The sequence below is a fragment of the Cuculus canorus genome, chromosome 3 (genome assembly GCF_017976375.1).
Source record: "Cuculus canorus isolate bCucCan1 chromosome 3, bCucCan1.pri, whole genome shotgun sequence".
NCBI classification, from domain to species: domain Eukaryota; kingdom Metazoa; phylum Chordata; class Aves; order Cuculiformes; family Cuculidae; genus Cuculus; species Cuculus canorus.
In genome coordinates, this window is record NC_071403.1 from 92557126 (window position 1) to 92575615 (window position 18490).

At 36.1% G+C, this 18490-nt stretch overlaps 1 protein-coding gene across 2 annotated transcripts in view; it reads left to right on the plus strand.

Annotated features, from left to right (window-relative positions):
- The window catches only part of GPATCH2 (G-patch domain containing 2), a 129296-nt gene extending 117609 nt beyond the window's left edge, over positions 1 to 11687 (plus strand). The window contains exon 10 of one of the 2 annotated variants that reach the window (XM_054062218.1): positions 7901 to 11687. In XM_054062218.1, coding sequence (XP_053918193.1) covers positions 7901 to 8070 — 170 coding nt within the window. In that variant the 3' untranslated portion in view covers positions 8071 to 11687. The remainder of the gene's footprint in view (positions 1 to 7900) is intronic. The other variant, XM_054062219.1, reaches the window with a different exon arrangement.
- The last annotated feature ends 6803 nt before the right edge of the window (positions 11688 to 18490 follow it).

Sequence of the window (18490 nt, forward strand, 5' to 3'; positions counted from 1 at the left end):
AACACCAGAGTAATGATGAGAGCTCAGTAACAAACTTCAGAAGAAAAGATCTACAATACAACAAGAAGCAAGCTTATACTGAAAATTTGCTGGTGGATTTCTTGTGATTGACAGAGAAGACAATATTCTTAAGGTTGCACACACGGCCAATATAAAGTCAAGAAGAAACCTTCAAGTTGATGGAAGACTGTCTTTTCTAAATGCTGTTGTCTTTTGGAATGTGGAATGTTTGAAAATAAATCCCCAATTTGCTTTGGGAGCCTTTCCTAAGGTAGCTGTTTGTTTCTGGTTGTGGAAATCATTCAAATTGCCCCCGTTGGCAGGTGAACTCAATGATCCTTATGGGTCCTTTCCAACTTGAGATATTCTATGAGTCTATGGATTTTTTTGGACTTCACATTCAAAAATCATAAACCAGTTTAACAGAATATGATCAATGAGACCATCCTTAATATATAAGAAATTTCTGCTCAAAAAAAGGCTAAACCAGGCTTTTTTCCCCTACGTTCTGAAGGAAGATCTCATTAGACAGTTGAAAGCTTGAGGAGTAGCTTTCCATGAAACTGAAAGGTATTGATAGGGAGACTCATCTTCCAGGTCAGTTACATGCTCTGCAAGTTCTGCTTGTTCTCCACCACGTTCCTTAATAAAGTGGTTCCATACAGAGAGGAGCCACCTCAATTTTAGATGCAGTTTTGTTAGAACCATCACCTTTTTCAGATGAGGTGATGTATGTCATGCAGTTTTCCTAGAACTAGACCAATAAAAGCAGTACCTGGTATTTCTTTGAGTCTGCTTTAGGTTGGTACCGAAAGACTTCAGTTAACCAGAGAAGATTTGGAAGTGAAAATGTGCAAGGAGGAAATATGTGTATTTTTTCCCCAGTTATTATAACTTCTTATCCCAGCTCTCCCCAATAACATCTCAGTTGGTGATAATTAGTTCTTCTTTCTCACAAGGGAATAGGCAGCACTGCTGCAAATAGGCACTGCTTTAGATTATGCAAAAATCATGTTTCTTAAAGGTTTGTTAGCATGTAATTTACTTGAGTAAGGAAGGAGGCCTGTGCATACACCTGATAGCTTTATGTAGGAGGTTTTTGCCACTTCAGAGGAAAAAAAATACTGTTTGAGATATTAGAAAATATTTTCATAATGTGAGAATATAGAATTCATTGATGATGTTTCCAACGCAGGCAAGTTTGAATTTCTATTTTCTTTTTTCTTTCCATAAAATCTTTGCATTTGGTGAAAAAGTTTCTGAGAAAAGCTCTCGTAGATGCTTTTTATAATTTGTATTTCATAAAGAAAAAAATTTTGCTTTTGATTTCCGCTGCAGTGAGAGGAAGTTTAGATTATTTTTTTTTTGTTGTAAGTGAAGTTTACCTTTCAACCTATATATTGACATTGCCAATGCTAATATAGTAACTTAAGATTTATGTTTTGATGCCTTCACTACTGGTAGAGCATTTGCAATGAGCATTGTTTGCGTAAATAAATGAGCAAATTCTTATTCAGCCTGTAGTAAAAAATATGCAGATGTATTTGCCTAGTTTTAATGAAGTAATGTTCATTTTTAAATTAAAATAATTTGACAGAAGGTAATACTCCAATCACATAGGCACAGACTAGGCAATAGAAGTGGAACTTCACCTCCAGTATACTGAAAACCCATCCCAACTTGGGTTAGGGTCAGACAGAGCTACCATAATGTGCGTAGTCCTAATATGAACAACCACACTGTCCATTTTTAGAGTATTACTGTGATTTATATGCTTTCCCTGTGGGTTTCAGTGTGAGGTTACAAGTCCTTTTGTAAAAGTCACAGAATGCATATCAGAAATGAACAATTTTGCTGAGTTTTGAGGGATTTGAGCAGAATTTTGTAATGGTTCCCAGTGAGAACACTTCTCCCAAAATGCTGTCCAGTAACAGCCTTTCTGCCAACACAGAAAAGGCATAAAACTGACCCCCTTTGGACCTAAGTGTAAAGAGAGTCCTGGGTATTCAAGAGATTCCCCTTACAGATAAATTAATGTGAAACTTCATAATTCCAATTCTTTCCCAACCCATTTAAGAGTCATAAAGACTGAATGGGCAAGAAGTTAAACTTTGCATACAGTGTAGTCCAATAAACTCTCTTCTCCATGAGAGGAGAAGAGCACCTGCAAATCGAGTTCCAGGTGGTCTGTGATACAGGATGACCAGTTGAACCAAATGTTTGCTGCCTGAATTTTCATCAGTATGTGGATTTACGTTTATGTATTCAGAAGGGTCGAAAGTGCATCGTATGCTGCAAGACAGTACATTTACCCATGCCACAATTATGTGACAATTCTTTGAGTACCCCTTGCAGTGGGGCAGTAGGAATGAAACTACAGTAGTGCAGACATTAACAAAACTCTGCTGTGGATGCTGGGTAAATACGGAGGTTTCCAGCACCTACTGTAGTTGTGGTTCTGTCCTCTCTGCTATTTTTATCTCTCTGTTAGCTGGAATAAAATGCAATGCAAGCAGACTCACCTGAACTAGAATCATTCTAAGGTTATTCTTTAGACACAGTCTTGGATAGTTTGGTGTGAGGGATATATGAAAGTCTGGCATAAAAATGCAGTCTCAAATATTTAGCTAAATAATATGGTATTTTTAATATTTATATATATATATACAGCCATAGTATATTGAATTGTGAAAACCACTGCAGGTAGAGATTTTAAAAATCACAGTATGGCTGTTAGCTCTGCTCATAGTGCTGACTGTGCCTTTATCCAAAACAGATCTAGGAATATAAACATCTAGGCAGTCCGATTCCCATTTTGCTTGTTAGAGAAAGCTGGCATGAAAAGATACACTACAGCAATGTATTATTCTGATTACATTCCTTGTAAAATTGTCTTGTGTATCAGGATCAGTCCCTACTGTTCTGAGCTCATCTGTCTAGTGAGGAGTCAGAAGAGAAAAAGAATAGATGTAATATTAAATGCTTTCAGAAAATGAGGGAGAAAGTGCACTAGCTTTTAAAGTGAAGCAGCATGTATCGTTTCTCCTTCCATTGGCTGTTTATCCAACATCAATACAACACTTTAGGAGCCAAATTACTAAACAAGCTGCCAATTAGGCTTGCAGTCAGCTGGATAGATTAGTGGCTAAGAGAGGCAGATACAAGATTTTCATCTCTTGAGCCAATTACGCAAGTGAATTACCATCCACAATGCTCCTTGGAAGATTTGAGGTAGAAAGACTGACTCTGCTGTGATAGACATAAGTGAGATCCAGGGTAGGGGGTAAGGGTTAGCAGGCCGTGTATTGCAAAAATTACCCAAGCAAAGAGAGATCCTTCTAGGAAAGGATTTAAAGGATTTAAGGCTGCTGGGAGTGATAGAAGAGGAAATAATAGTTGTGGTATGCTCTGCAGAGGCATTGCTGTTCTGCTCACAAGTCTTAATCATATAAAGGAAAGATGAAAGGCCAAGACTATATTTAATGTACAGTGTCATTTTCTCAGAACTGTTTAAAAACCCTTTTTCTTAACATCAAAAATAGTTCTGTGGCCAGAGATGAAATTACTTCAATATGCCTTCATTTGTTTCTTACAGCTGGGAAGGGGGGGGAATCTTAAATAAGGGTTATTTAAGAGATTGAATCTGGCTGTATTCTTTTTTTAGTCACTTCAATATAAACTAAACCTACTTGATGTTAGTCTTATCCAGCAACTGGTCTAGACAAATGAATATTGTCACAGTAGTGGTTTATAGGGTCACAGTTCCTTTATTATTCTATAATGAATGATAACTTAATTGCTGACCTTTTAATTTTTTAGAAGCATTTTGCAAATAAAATGAATCTGTCAATAAAAACTGGGCATGGACTTATTTGTTTCCTGCTCAAGATGTTGTATACTGGTGTAACATTGTTTCTTAAATATGACGCAAATTTAAAACCTGAACTTTTGCAAGCTGTTGTATCCAAAAATGATTAAACAGATGTGGAGCCTGCAGCAGCATTAGACCTCTGATCTGATTTTAGCTTACAGATGGAATTAAATTAATTCATGGCAATCACTGTAAAATCAAGGGTATGGCACTGAATGCTAGTGTACTGTTTAACCAGAACATACCTGTCTCAACAGCTGTTAGGAAAAAATAGATACCTTTATTTTTCATTGAAACCTGCCTTCAATGCAATCATAAATATACCAAAATTTAAAATGTGGTGAGTTTTTTGGTTTCCCCTTCCCACTTTTGCCTTTCTACACATAGTTTCTATATTCTATCTATGTAAGGTCATATGCATCATGTGCATAAACCTTGCAGTGTGTTTATTCATATACACAAACATTGAGGTTTGGTCTTTTTTATTATTTCAGTTGGCAGTATTGCAGGGAGAAGGAACACAAGCAAGGGTATTTTACAGTGCTGTCTTATCAAGCAAGTTACTGTTCCTCGGTGTTTGCTCCTCACTTTTGTAATGGAAGACGCTTCTACATGCAGACTACTTATCTGGTAGATCAGGAAGCGAGCTGTTATGGTGGCTAAAATCATTTTCATTCTGTAGAAAGAACGGACTCTGTGAAGGAGATTCCCACAAATTATTAGTACAGAGATTTCCTTGGAACCCCTGGAACTCCACAAAAGCCTTATACAGAAATAAACTTAGAAACATATATCGCTGCTTTTTTTTCTTAAGCTGATTTTGTATAGTTATTTTTTTGTGGGACAATGCAATGGGTTGGTTTTGCTCTTGCTCCTGGGTGGGTCAAGACTGAACACATCCCAGAGGTAGCATAGCATTTTCAAGGCCAATGCGTTTGGACCATTCTCTCTAACAGGCCCTACTGGGTAGTCCAAGAAGTGCCATAGGCATGAATTACAAACTGAAATTGAAGATGAATATTGCAAGGACAATTACTGCTTTTAATTAGAAAATAAAAGCCCAAAGCACAGGAATGGGGGTCAGGGGAATAGCACACAGTGTAGCATGATTTTTAAGAGCTCTCTCCCATCATGCAGTCAATCAGCAATGCAAATGTTTTTTTCTGATTGGTTGTAGAATGGAGGAAGAGGTCAATACCACTACCCAAATACTTCTGATTCAAGTGAAATATGTTGCATTACTGATTAACATTCCTGAATATTTCACCCATCATTTGAAAAATTTAAGACAGATGTAGGTATGTATTTATGTAAAAACTGTCTACACTGTGAAAGAATGGCCTGCATACATTAAATCTTCTTCACAATTAGAGTAAAAACTATCCATATTCACCTCATTTGCAAGAAGGAGTAATTAGTTAATTTAGGTGGCTTTTTGGTTTTGCTTTATTCTTGCTGCAATACAAAGACTCTAAATACCTTATTCTTTGGACAGTGTGTGTTTGATTGTTTGCCGAAAAGTGAGTTGTGAAGCCAAGTTTATGGTGGTTTTTGCTTTTTTTGTTGGTTGGTTGCTTTGGGTTAGGTTTTTTTTGTAATCTGATAGTGTACAAGAATAAAACAGAACTCTTCAGGGGAGGTTTCAGTCTTCTAATGAGAGTTAGAAGAGTATGTACAGTGGAGAGTGTATTAGAAGTACTAAAAAGAACGAGTATTCCTGTTATCCTGTCAGTTACAGAAAAAAAACATTGAGCTACTTCAAAAAATATCAAAAATAGAAACATCAGTTTATTAAATAACATGTCAGGGTACAGATTGATCTTTCATGTATCTTTTTTGTGATGTTGCTCTGTCTGTCTTGGGAATGGAAATTCATATAGAAAGGTACATCTGTCACAGGAAAAAAGTCTGCGGGGGTTTCCCACAAACAGACTAACAAAAAAGCTGTGTATGTTTCTCAGCTTATGCCTTTCATACCATTCCAGCAGCATTACTGTCTTCGCCACAGCAACATTATGAATGGTTTAGTATTTCCAGTTCTTTGATGTCATGAAATATAATCTTACACTTGCTCTTTCCTGCTTGGCAGATCTGTTAGATCTTTATTCCCTGTTAAGTTTCCCTCTTAATTGTTCCGTGGATGTTCATTGGAGTAATGCTTCATTTCTTACCATCACTTGTTGTGAAAGATGGACCAAAACACATTTCCAGGATTTTACCTGCAAGGTTTACTGGAAGTTTTGTTGGAACAGTGGCCTTTTTTCCTTTTTTCTTTCCTTTTTTCCCCCCCCTCTTTTTTTTTTTTCTTTTTTTTTTTAACTAGAAGGTGTAACTAAGAAGCCTGTGTTGTGTATGCCAGGCAGTGTCAGGGACTCATCTGTATGAAAATTGCCTCTGCCTGTGGGGGTCTGAAAATAAAGGAAGTCTTGAACATTGAATTTTGTGCTGGTCACTTCAAGAGGAACTCTGTAGGGGACTGGAGGCTGCTGACTTAAAGCCTTTATTTTAAGAATAGCATTAAGTATAACTTCAAACCAGTATTAAAGGATGACTTCTCACAACCCATTTCCCTTTTTCTTTTACTTGGGGACCGAGGTACTAGGAAGCCACCTATCTTTTATGTAGCCAGTGTTTTACTGACTATGAACAGTTCTGTAGTGGAGAATGGTGGAGTACTGTAAATTCATCATCACATTCATCATGAGGTTTTTAATGTGAACCTCCGATTTTGAAATCTGTGCATATGTTTTCTACTGTGGGGCTTTGCTTTTTTGTATGTGTTTGATAAATGAGGCTTTTCAGAAGTGCATGTTTAACTTTTCTTATGTTCTTGTTTAGTAAGTTAATATAATGATGAGCTAGCTCCTTGTCAATGGTAAATTCTTGATTGAAGATGTTATAGTCTCAAAAACCATAGTCTCCTTCTACAGTATTTTTCCAAAAGTAGCAGGCCAGAATAAATAGGTAGAAAGTTAAACAGATAATATTTGAAGCTGCACACATTATGGACGAGGGCAGTCTGTTGTCATGGGGGAGGGGGGGGAGACGTTGAGCAAAGCTGAAAATGGAATCCAGCTGCCCACATCTGGCTGGTTGTGTTAGTTCAAAACTTTCAGCTGTCTTTAAAAATGTTTGCCTAGTGTAACTTGATAAGTTTTACTGCAGATTTTTGAAATAAATATTGTTTGTATCCCTCATGCAATACAGTTACATATGGGAAGTCTTATCCATGCAACATCTCCAAACTCTAGCTTGAGGAGTTTGGCTGATGAGGGAAAAATCAGCTTTGTTACTTGACTTCACCTTTCTCTTTATGATGCCTTCATGGGAAAAAATGATCTGTTAGTAAAAAAAAAAAAAAAAACAAACAAACCCTGTTATATTAACACTTCGAATCATAACAATCTTTTCTGTGTGCAGCTTTTCTCAGAGATCTTGATGGTATGAAGAGAAAAGCATAAACACTTAAAGGCATTGAAAACACTAACGAGAAATTGTGTAAAGATACAGCTGAATTTTAGAATTGTAGATGACTTGTTTCTGTAGCCACTGTAATTGCTTCATCAGAAATGACTTATTGTGTTTTGTTGAAAAAGATCTTGAGCATTGATAAATACTGCTAAGAATGGTAAGATGGTCACGTTAAAATGATGTGCCTCAGCTTACTAACTGTATAGGACAAGAAATTCAGGTAATCTTGCCAATGTGGTAGACTTGTGCAAGTGAAGCGTGTTCTTTGAGACTGATATAAAATCCACTGTATTGGAATGTAAAAGATCTGTGACAATATTTCTTATACTTAGAAACTGAGTGAGTCTTTAAAAACAGTAAAAATAAAGCAAAGGGTAAGACTCTATTATTTAGAATCATATGCATTCAGGAGGTCAACATGTGCAAAGACAGCCTGTTCTAGCAACCTATTAGATGAATTAGGAGAATAAGAAGGTTTAAAGCTTTAAGGGAGATTATCCTGCTCTTCTCCACATGGCAGGCAGTGCTGATTAATGCTGTGTGTTTCTTTAATCTCAGGGTTTGTAGGTGAAAACACCCAACCAATCCCAGAAAACAACATTGGAAACAGAATGCTTCAGAGTATGGGCTGGACCCCTGGCACGGGCCTTGGACCAGACGGCAAAGGGATAGCAGAGCCAATACGAGCCATCCAGAGACCAAAAGGACTTGGACTTGGATTTAGCTGACAGAAATGCACTCTGGCTGCCTGATAAAAATAAAGCTCAGAATTAATTTAAAAAAAAAAAAGAGAGAAAGAAAAAAATGGCAAACTCATATTTTGTTGTGATCGGCAAATCCGGTTATTCTTCTTTCCAGGATCACTGAAGGTACAACCACAATGACAGAACTGGCATTCGAATCTGACTTTATAATGGTGCTAAAATGTACATAAACTTCTACTTCTTTACTTTCTGTGGTTAAAGTTTGTATTAAGTGTAAAATTCAGTATATTCACTTCTTTTTCATAAAAGCTTCTGACATAGCAGATTTTAGTACATAAGCAAATTTTTTTTTTGTAAGTATAATTTCATCTCAAGACTCTTGATAAGATTTGTTGAGGAAAATTGAACTTTTTCCAGCTATTGTGCTTTCCCCCTTTTCAGGCAAAGTTCCCACACCTGGTATTTCTAGTGTTTAATGGTATTTGAGGATAAGCTGTCATTTTGCCTATAAGATATACACATTTCCCACTGGAAGGTGATATGATATGCAATTTTGTATAAGACCATGAAAAATGGCTTTATTGTCCTAGGAATACTACTCCAACACCATTATCTGGTAACGTTTCACTGTCTTCCACATTCAGGCTCAAAAGTAAAGCTTTTATACTTGTTTTTACGTTTACAGTATTATCCTTTTTCAGCAAACATTTTAAAAACTTAAAGTGTATTCTGACTTTGGATTTTCCTTTATATTTATAGTCCTCAGTGTTTCCACATTTAAAAATGTTTTGAGCTTTGAACCAAGAAATTGTATTTTAAAGATGACTGTCATTCAGTGTTTATATTCTGTGTTTTGCCATATTTTAAACAATGCAGTGTTCAACATCATGTTATCATTTGGTTTGTGATCATGCTGGTGCCAATGAGCCACAACCTTTAAGGATCATAAACAGAAAAAGGGCAAGGAGAAGCAGGATTAGGGTGGAGGAAAGGAAGGAAAAATACGCTTTGATGGCATCTCGCAAATCTAAGCTAGCAATTTAAAATCAAGAGGGATCATTAAGTGTTTTAATCAGTATCCTAATGTATCTAATGTCAGCAGAAGCAATTTCATTAAGCACCAACCAATCAAGCTCCCAGGGTGCTTATTGGTCTGCAGTATAAAACAAATTCCACTTTAACATTAAATGATAGGGCTGAAGGAATCTGTTGTTCAGATGGACTAAGGAGAAAATCCTGCTCCCACCCACGCACCCCTGTAGTAGCTGGCAATATTTACCCTAACTGCAAAGGGAACAGGATTTGATTCTCCAGTCTTTTTTTCCTTCAAGAGGAGAATCTCTCTCTGTGGACAAACTGCAGAGAAAAATACTTCCAGATGCTTGCAAAGATTTTTCTTTAGAATAAAAAGAGCACAGCTTCCTTCATGTGACTGTGAAATAGTGGTGAATTTTAAGAAGTGTTTTATTACTTTCCTTTTTCTCTCAACTTCACCCATTTTTTCAGAACAATAATACTAGGAAAAGAAGTAGCAGCAGCATTATAGCTTTGAATTTGCTTAAGAGAAATGTTGATGCTTTCCACTGTGAGTACTGTCTGTTTGGGAACATTGTTTCACCTTACACATAGTTTAGATGAAAAGGTTGGTACATAATATTGTTTTTAATGAGAGATGAATGCACATATTCTCTTGAGTTTCAGGAGAACTATTTATTGCCGTTTAATTACTTGATATGATTGTGTGGTTTTGCTTTTTGAAATGATGAGAAATTTTAGACAGACTCGGAATTTATAATTAACCCATATACTTTTTATTGGAAGGTTTTGGAACATAGCATAATGTGAGTTTGCCACTTCAACTATCTCCTGCACAACTAGACTGAGTTAAATATATTCCATATCCAAAGAATTTCAGGGCCACGTAGTTGCAAAGTGCTGAGAGCCTGGAATTCTGCATCTAGGAGAGGTGCCCACTTGCATAAGTGGTATTTACAATAATGAATTTGTGTGGCATGCTTTCAGTGCAATGTGCTACTGGGAGCTAATGAATTCTAAAGACCTCTATGTATTACACACCACAATCAAACATTCCTTAAAATAATTTTCAATGTGTGCATTGTGAAACTCAATCTTTAACTTTTGGTTGATCAAACTCTGTTTGCAAAACTGTAAAGGAATATTTATTCTCTGTATAAATTCCTTTGTTCTGCTTTGGTTACAAAACCTACATATCCTGGGCTGGAAATTATAAGTATGGCACATGTAACACTTGTTTGAAGTATTTCTGTGCAATTTACCATAACAGTACTTCCTCAAGAACCAGTCTGCAGCTCCAAAAGTACTTGAAAATTTTTCTGTTTTAAAAAGATACGACAGAAATAATGGATGAAAGAAAACCTCTTTAGCCCATTCAACACTTTATTCATCCATTCATACAGATAGAGTGAAGCAGCCAACCTAGTAAACAACCATAATGGAAGAACTATTTAATCTGATTGGAAATCCTACAACTTTTTGGTTTAAATCAGTCTCTCAGTGAGAAACTTTTAGACATTAAGACTAGTCAAATTGATTTTGATATAGATACACCTCATCTGTTTTCCAGCAGGTATTCTTATAGATAGCACAGCTGACAGTCAGCTTTCTCTGTTAGAAACTGTAGAACAAAGTGATTTATTAAAATATTTTAATGTAGTGTTTTTAGATATTTTTATGTTGCAGTAAAATTCGCATTCGAACTTACAGTGTGATTTCATTTCTGTTTTTCCACATCTCACAGGAGTTGTTTTAAAGATATTCCAGTAGTGGAATTTTGCAGTTAATACTAGTGTTAAGAAACAAAACAAAAGTAAATTGAACTTTTTTTCTTTTTTTTAAAGCCATTGTAGTGTTAGCGGGCTTTGAAACACATCAGAGTAATTGGATTTTTTTCTACAGGTCTTTCCCATACCTAACTTGCAAACATACTGTGATACCGGCTATAAAGCTGGCTCACTAGTATTTTCAGCTAATAATTCCTACTGGCTGTGACACTGTAGGTTTTTTGCCTACATAAATAAATATGGAATCATCTTGTATCTAAAAGTTACCTTCCATCACTCACCAAATTCTTTCCATTTAGGTGTTTGATTAATCTGTAACTCAGTTGTTACCATAATATTCTGCCTATGCAGAATGCTTAGTGAAGAGAAGAAATATTATGTATTATCATTGCATTCTGCTACATGTCCCATGGTGTCGCATAGTTCTGTGAATTGAGCTATTAACTGTTAATTGAAAAAAAAACCACCCATGAGCAGTATCTTATTTTTAAATAAATATTTGTCAAAGTCAGAGAAGCATTATCAAGATCCTTATCTTAACAAGTTTGTCCCTACATTTTGTCTCTCTGCAATTAGGTCAATAATGAGTGTAGAATGGCCATAAATATCAAAAAATGTGTATAGAATGCTTTGCTTTGATAACATAAATGCAAGATGAAATATAATAAACAGACTCTGTTCTTCATGGGTTTTGTATGTTCTTTTCTTTAAACCGTCCTTTTACATAGCATTGTTATTGCACAGGTGAGTACATAAACACGCTTTTTCTGAAACTATGATTAAGATTGCCAATATCTTATAGCCAATATCTTATAGCAAGCAGATGCATATTTGATTAAAGCTATTGTACTACATATAGAATTATATGTTCCTTTTCACTAGTACTTCTTTCCTAGGTTATTATTATCAGCTGAAAAGGTTAGATCACATCCAGAAATGTCTTGTTTAAGATGTTTGCAGTACTTTTCTTATTGTATTCTTCTAAGATATTTAAATACAAGTTCTTTTCACTCTTTAAGTGCATGTATACTTTGATAACTATAACATGACTTTGTGCTTTCTCCTCAAATATCTTTCCAAAACTGTTTCCCAAGGACAACAGACACAACCTGTGTTTTACTTTCCCTCTCGCCATGCTCCCAGGGCTATGTCAGTAAAGACATATCAGAAGTGGAGATCCCTTCCCTCTTACTCTAAAGCCAAGAGACTTTCTAATTAGATTTTCTTCCCTACCAGAGTTTTCAGGAGCAGTGGTATACAATGTTTGACACAAAAAAAAAAAACAAGACTGTGCCTGTAACGCTTTTAGTTAACGAATTAAGAAAATCAGTTACCTTCAAAATAGTTCCCTTCTGAATTGGCAAACAGCTGCATGCAGTGCTGCCAATGTTCAAAGCAATTCCATAGATAATTTTCTGAAAGGATGTCGAGGATCTCTGTCACTTTTGCTTTCACATCTCCTACCAACAGAAAATGAGTTCCTTTGAGAACCCACTTGATCTTTGGGATCTCTTCACCATAAGCCTCAGTCAATAATTGAATTGCTTCTGTCGCAGATTTCTTCAGTTTCATAAGAAACTTTATGTTAACTCAGTGTTCACTCTTGCACACCAACATTTTCCAACCAAAGGTAAGCAAACATTGATATTTGAGCCCATGTCCGCTTGTACTGAGGAAAGCAATCAAGTTGAGCCTTGTCTTATGGTGACAGGTTAGAACATGTTCTATAACCATTTCTTTGTCTCTCCCCTCCTGCTCTTGTTTCTCAAGCTATAGTGTTAGCCTCAGGGTTTTGTGTCAGACCTCATAGTTAGCACACAGCAATTGTGTGACCGAGTTACCCACAACAGTCCCATACCTAAGGGTAGGGTGTGTTTAGTCTGAAAAAACACAGAACCGTTTATTTATTAACCTGTAGTCTATCTGTAAAGCTAATGTAAAATGTTAAAGGAGAAAATTATGTTTACAAAGATTGTTGTATGTTTTTGCTTTTAATTCTTCCTGGAAAATGTTTTACTGTAGTCAAGTGGGGTGTTTTTTTACAGGTACAGTATTTAATATTAGGGTTTGAGGGTTTATTTTTTAACACCCTCTTATACCAGAAAATGTTTAGGAGGATTTGAAGCAGTTTCAGCATGAGTGTTCTGCCTGTCTCAAGTGGGTTTTTTTTTTTCTAAAAAAACTATATACAATCTTTAACCAGCACAGATTGATATAAGCTGTAACTACTATCTACTAACCTATGAGGGAGTTTCTCTGATAAAAGTATCAACAAATTTTTAATGTAAGTGTACTTTAAGTTATTGTGGAAACCTTTACAAAAGCAACAGAATTTTAATGATTGACTGGTATGAAGTAACTCTAGTGGAAAAATTTGGGCTTCCTATGATTCCCTTCTTCTGTCCTACAACAAAATAGATGTTGGAGGTATTTTGACCATGATGATATATTGCTTGTATTTGAATATTCAGTCTTTAAGTAAAAGACTGAAATTCACTGAGATACTGTAATCTCAGTCTCTTGCATCTATGAGAACTGTGGTTATTGACAGCTGTGGAAGTTGTTTGAATTAATATGAAATATTCCATCTGTATGTTGGAACAGATTGCTCAGGGAACTCTTTCCATGAGTTTTGTTTTCTGCTTTAATCAGCTGTGACTTTTTTCATTCAACTTCCTTAGAAATTCTGTGTAACGTGGTTTCAACATATTGTCTTACTGAGTAAATTTAAGTCAAGCTAGGGGATTCTTTGATGAATTGGAACTAATGGGTTTGGGGGTTTCCTCCCGTAAAATGCTTATGCATTTAGATCCTTGCTTTCTTTGAAGACCTTTACTGCTGTTCACCATATTCCAATCAGTTTCTCTCTTGCACAAACCTGGCTGTCTTAAACAATTTTGTGATTGCATTTGCAAGTATGCAATTTTCAATTTTGCGCTTTTGGTTTCAAGTCTTAAGAGTTAAGTTTGAATTCCACATCTGTTGCCTAATTTTTTTCAAAATATTCCAGGTTACCTCAAGCATCTAGTTATTCTGGCGTTTGTGAAGAAAGTGAAATATTTGCCTAAAATTTTCTAAATGCCAAACTTTCAGTATATGTAATGCTGGCCCTCTGCTTTCTGATAGTAATGGATGTGATCTACAACATAAACCAGTCATATATAAGTAAAGCTAATACAAGATGTAAAAATTTCTTGAACATGAATACCAGTGATACTCAGTATGTTAATTTGGGTTGAACTCAAGTTGTTTCACTATCTGAGAGAACACTTCTATAACCTGTTACAAATTTGGTTTTGTATACCATAGTATGGCCAATTACTGAAATAAATTTACGTCTTCAGAGGGAAAAAGTCTAGTCCTTAAGAATCAGGCTACTCTAATACTTGATCCAGATCCCCCATGCATACAAAAAGCAGAAGTTTTGTGTCAGAGAATGTCAAGCAAATATATGTACATGCATATAGATGTAGATCTCTTCAGAGAATGGTATTATAAATAAAATTTTGAAAACAATACTTAAATGTTAGGCCATTTGTTAAATTGTCACTCCACATGCCTCATATAAGTGTGACAAAGCCTTTGGTTCTGCTAAGTCCATGTTACTTAAAAGGGATGGGTTGCTTCTACAAAAGTCAATAAATCTGTGATGGTTTGTTTCATATTCTGTCTTTATGTAAACCGAGTCAAATTTTTTGAGTTGTCTTCTTCTTAATCAGCGGTAAAGTGTATTTAATAGCTCACTTAAGGTGTCATCCATTACTATGAGTTACTGTTAGAACTAATTAATAGACCTGAAATTATTTTGTAATGAGAAATGGAAGTATTGCACTGTTAAAAAAAAAAAAAATTACCATTCACAGCTAATTAACGTTTAATAATGCAAATAAGCTAATTATTTTTTGAGCCATAGAAAAATTCTGTGACACTTTATGTATTACCTTTGTGATCCTAATTGTTTCAGAAAAATACCTTTAGAGAGAAATAATCTGAAGAAATTTCCCTAGATAAAAGGCAGTTTCTGAAGCATACAGTGAATGAAAGTTCTCCTTTTGTTCATCTGTGGCCACATTCAGCAGCTATTTCTCTCTAAATACTGATGGAGAGAAGGAAAAAGTAATGTTTGCAAAGGTGAGTGGGAAGGGAAATTATGAGAGATCTTGGCTAAAATTTCCTGGCTGTTCCAAGTCATCCATCCATTCTTGTGTTTGGCTACTGCAGCTATTATAAATGCAGCCGCAGTGGGCTGAGATTGTTTGGATCCTTCGCAAAAGAAGGATCCAAAGCAAGCAAACACAAAATTTACAAAATGTATTTTTACTTAATATATGTTGTAAGTCAATACAATTAAACTACCAAGAAAGAAAAGGGAAAACTGGAAGTCTGACTTTCAGTGGCAGTGAGAGGCATATGAGGTCGCAGTCCACTGGAAATCAAGACATTGTTTTTTCTTTCCAGATTTCGTCGTTTTGGATGTTACTTGAAACAGTTTTCAGGGGAAGCATTAAATTAATGGTGTCCTGTTAAGAGGCCAGCCTGATGCCATGGACTTCCCCTGCTCATCAGGCAGGAGTCGCTGCAGGTGCAGGTGGAAGCTGTGTTCTGCTTCTGCAGAATTTTTCATGAAATTTTCACCACCAGTCCAAGTAAATATTAAAATCGGTTCTGCCGTGATGCAAGCTGTCACTTTCTTGTCATTATTAACTTTGGTAAGTGAAATATGGTCTCAATCTATCCTAACTTTGTAATCTTTACTGTATTTTTTATCTTTTTACTGTATTTTTGTATCTTTACTGTATAAGACACCAGTTTAATGTCACAGATTTCGGGCTTATCAAAGATTTTTCAAGAAGGGTTGGTTTCTATTTTCTTTTGTGTCAACTGGTAATAAATACAATTCTATGTAGTAGGTTTATGATAATATATAAAGAACTAGTAAGTGAATCCCAGAGGCTTCTGCTGGTGTCCTACTAAGCACAGACATGTTATACACCTGATGTTTCACATAGACCCTGGTTACTCTCCAGCAAGACACTGCTACTAGCTGCCAGGGGTATGACCTTCTCTTGCCACTTTTGGTTTTACCTGTACATTAGAGTTGTCTTCTGCCTTTGAGTTATGAGATAGCAAAAATCATCCTCTGGTTCACGGACACTGCTCACTCTGCTGCAGAAGAGCATTCCTTGATGGTTCTTTAGTTTCCCTGCAGAACATGGGGTATTTGTTTTCATCTTGCTCTCAGCTGACTGTTTCCCCCAACTACAAATCTGTTCTCCAGGACTGTCCACTGCTGCCTTTTCACTCTTGAATAGATGGTCTGCAAAGTGGTATCAACCCATCTTCCTTAAAAGTGAATTTTAGGGTTTTTGTTGGTTTTGGTTGCAAATGAGGCCTTACGATCATGTCCTATATAATCTTCTGGAAGTGGTAATACCATATGTTTTGCTGAAAGCCACCACTTCTGTTTGTGTGTTACCTTGCAAAGCTTTACTTGGAAAACATCACCCATTTGTGTCTGATGTTCCTGTGCCAGAGCAAAGGAAAAAGAGCTGTGAAGGTAGTATTTTATTTTCTTAATTCCTTTAATCATTTTAAATTTAAATTATGAATTGATGAAAGAGGTGTTCCGAGTCAAAACTTACGAATATTTGGGGCTGGCAAAACCGGGCCTGGAAGCAGGTATGTGTTTCAGTCAGCGTGTGAGTCACATCACCTCTCTTAAACCAAGGGCAAGAAGCTTGTAGACTTGCAGGAGGTTGCAGTCGCAAGTTTTTCCTACCATCAAGGTTCAGTGTAGGACTTGCCGGTGTTTTCATCATTCTGTACATTGATTCAATAATTAAAATATTAAACCCATTCAGCCTGTCTTTGATCAGTATTTTACAAAAATGTGTAATGACCAGTGTGGCTGTCATGGCTAAAGGATGTGATTTTTATGGATTCCTTTACTGACTTTGATGAATATTATTATAAGCCCCCACCAGAATAGGTTTCATATCCATGCTCTGCTCCCTGTGCTCTCCAGGACTGAGCACAAGCCTGACTGTCTCTTTCAGCTTTGGACCCCTGACAATCATTTTTCTCATTCAGCTCAGAACAATTATTAATATTTTAAGCACCTCTTAGGCTACAATTTATGGATATTATAAATTAGGCATTTTTTTCATGTTAATTTTTATAGGTATTTAGGAAATGCAATGTGAAAAATAATACTTTCAGCAGGTTTCTTCTCCTCTGTCTTGCATGTTGTGTTTATCATCTTGCAATAATGGTGTCTGAAAATCTTACCTTTGTGTGCTAGAGAATGCAACCATTTAGAGAGGCAGATTTTCAGGGTAGTCAGTAGTTGAAGTAGAATAATTTTTGCAGCTTGCACCTCTAAATAGCTATAGAATATCAGATGCCGTAAGGTATGGGTTTAATTGTAGCTGTTCAGACTCTGCACGCTGCAGAGCATGGCTGCTTTCAAATGTTTTAATTTCTAAATACAACTTTACAAAAGGAGCGAAAAGGCTGAGAAGCCTTCTAGTCATGGCTCTCACGCTGTCGTGTTTCTCCATTACGCCCGTTAACAACTACACTAGAAACAAGCAGCAGATTTTTTTCCACTCCGTGAGTAATTGTCTGCACAGCAGTGACAGATGTGCAATATAGCAGCTTCTTCAGGAAAAAATTAACAGTTTGTCCAGCATGTCAGCTCGCTCTTTTTAGTGCTTCGGAGGTCTTGGCCCCATTATGGATGATTTAGAAATTGAGGCAAGCTAAGACCAGCTGCCTGGGTTGAAAGCCTTAGTTAGTAGCCCTCATCTGCATTCCAGTATTCACTTACATCTAGAAATTGGTAGGGCCCCTCTGGCCACAAGATGAGTATGGGCTGACAATGCCTTGATTTGTTGAGAGAGAGAATAAATGGGTTTTTCAGAAGATGAGGAAATATCACCATTACTGGCCAATTTACAGCATTTTATCTGTTCTTCAAACATGTCACTTTTGTTATTGTTGCATGGTAATTACATAGTGAAACGGAAAGAAAACAAATTCTGGTTACATATTCAGATGGATTGCAAAATCATATAATCCTGATAAATGCCCATTTATGATACACACGGATGAAAGGTTCATTTTAATTTTGAATAGCTAGCACAGCCATAAATAGGATATAGGATTAGATCCCACAGAATCCGATTACCTAAAAGCAAATAGTATTTTTCTTCACTTTTTTCATAACCTGGAAATTGAGTGTGTGCAGAGTATTTAAATAAGCAGGTTTTCCATAAAATATATAAAATAAATAGAGTTCAATAATTTCTATATTTTAAATATAATCATTTAGGACTATTCAGCTAAGTTTTTTCTGAAGTACTTGTTTGTAAAAATACATCAGCCCATCAGTATTGCTGAGAAAGAGATCTGACTGCTGTACCCTATTGCAAGGTATACATTTATGACAAATAGAAGCAGCTTTGCGTATTCAGTCTCTAGTGCAACGAAGGAAAAGATGGTCAGTATTGCATATATACTGTGAATTTCAATTGTTACATCTCCTTAACAGTTTCAAAGAAAGTTTTAGGGCAAATAATGAATTTAAGAAGCAAATTCTGACAAAACCCCAGGTAGCTGCA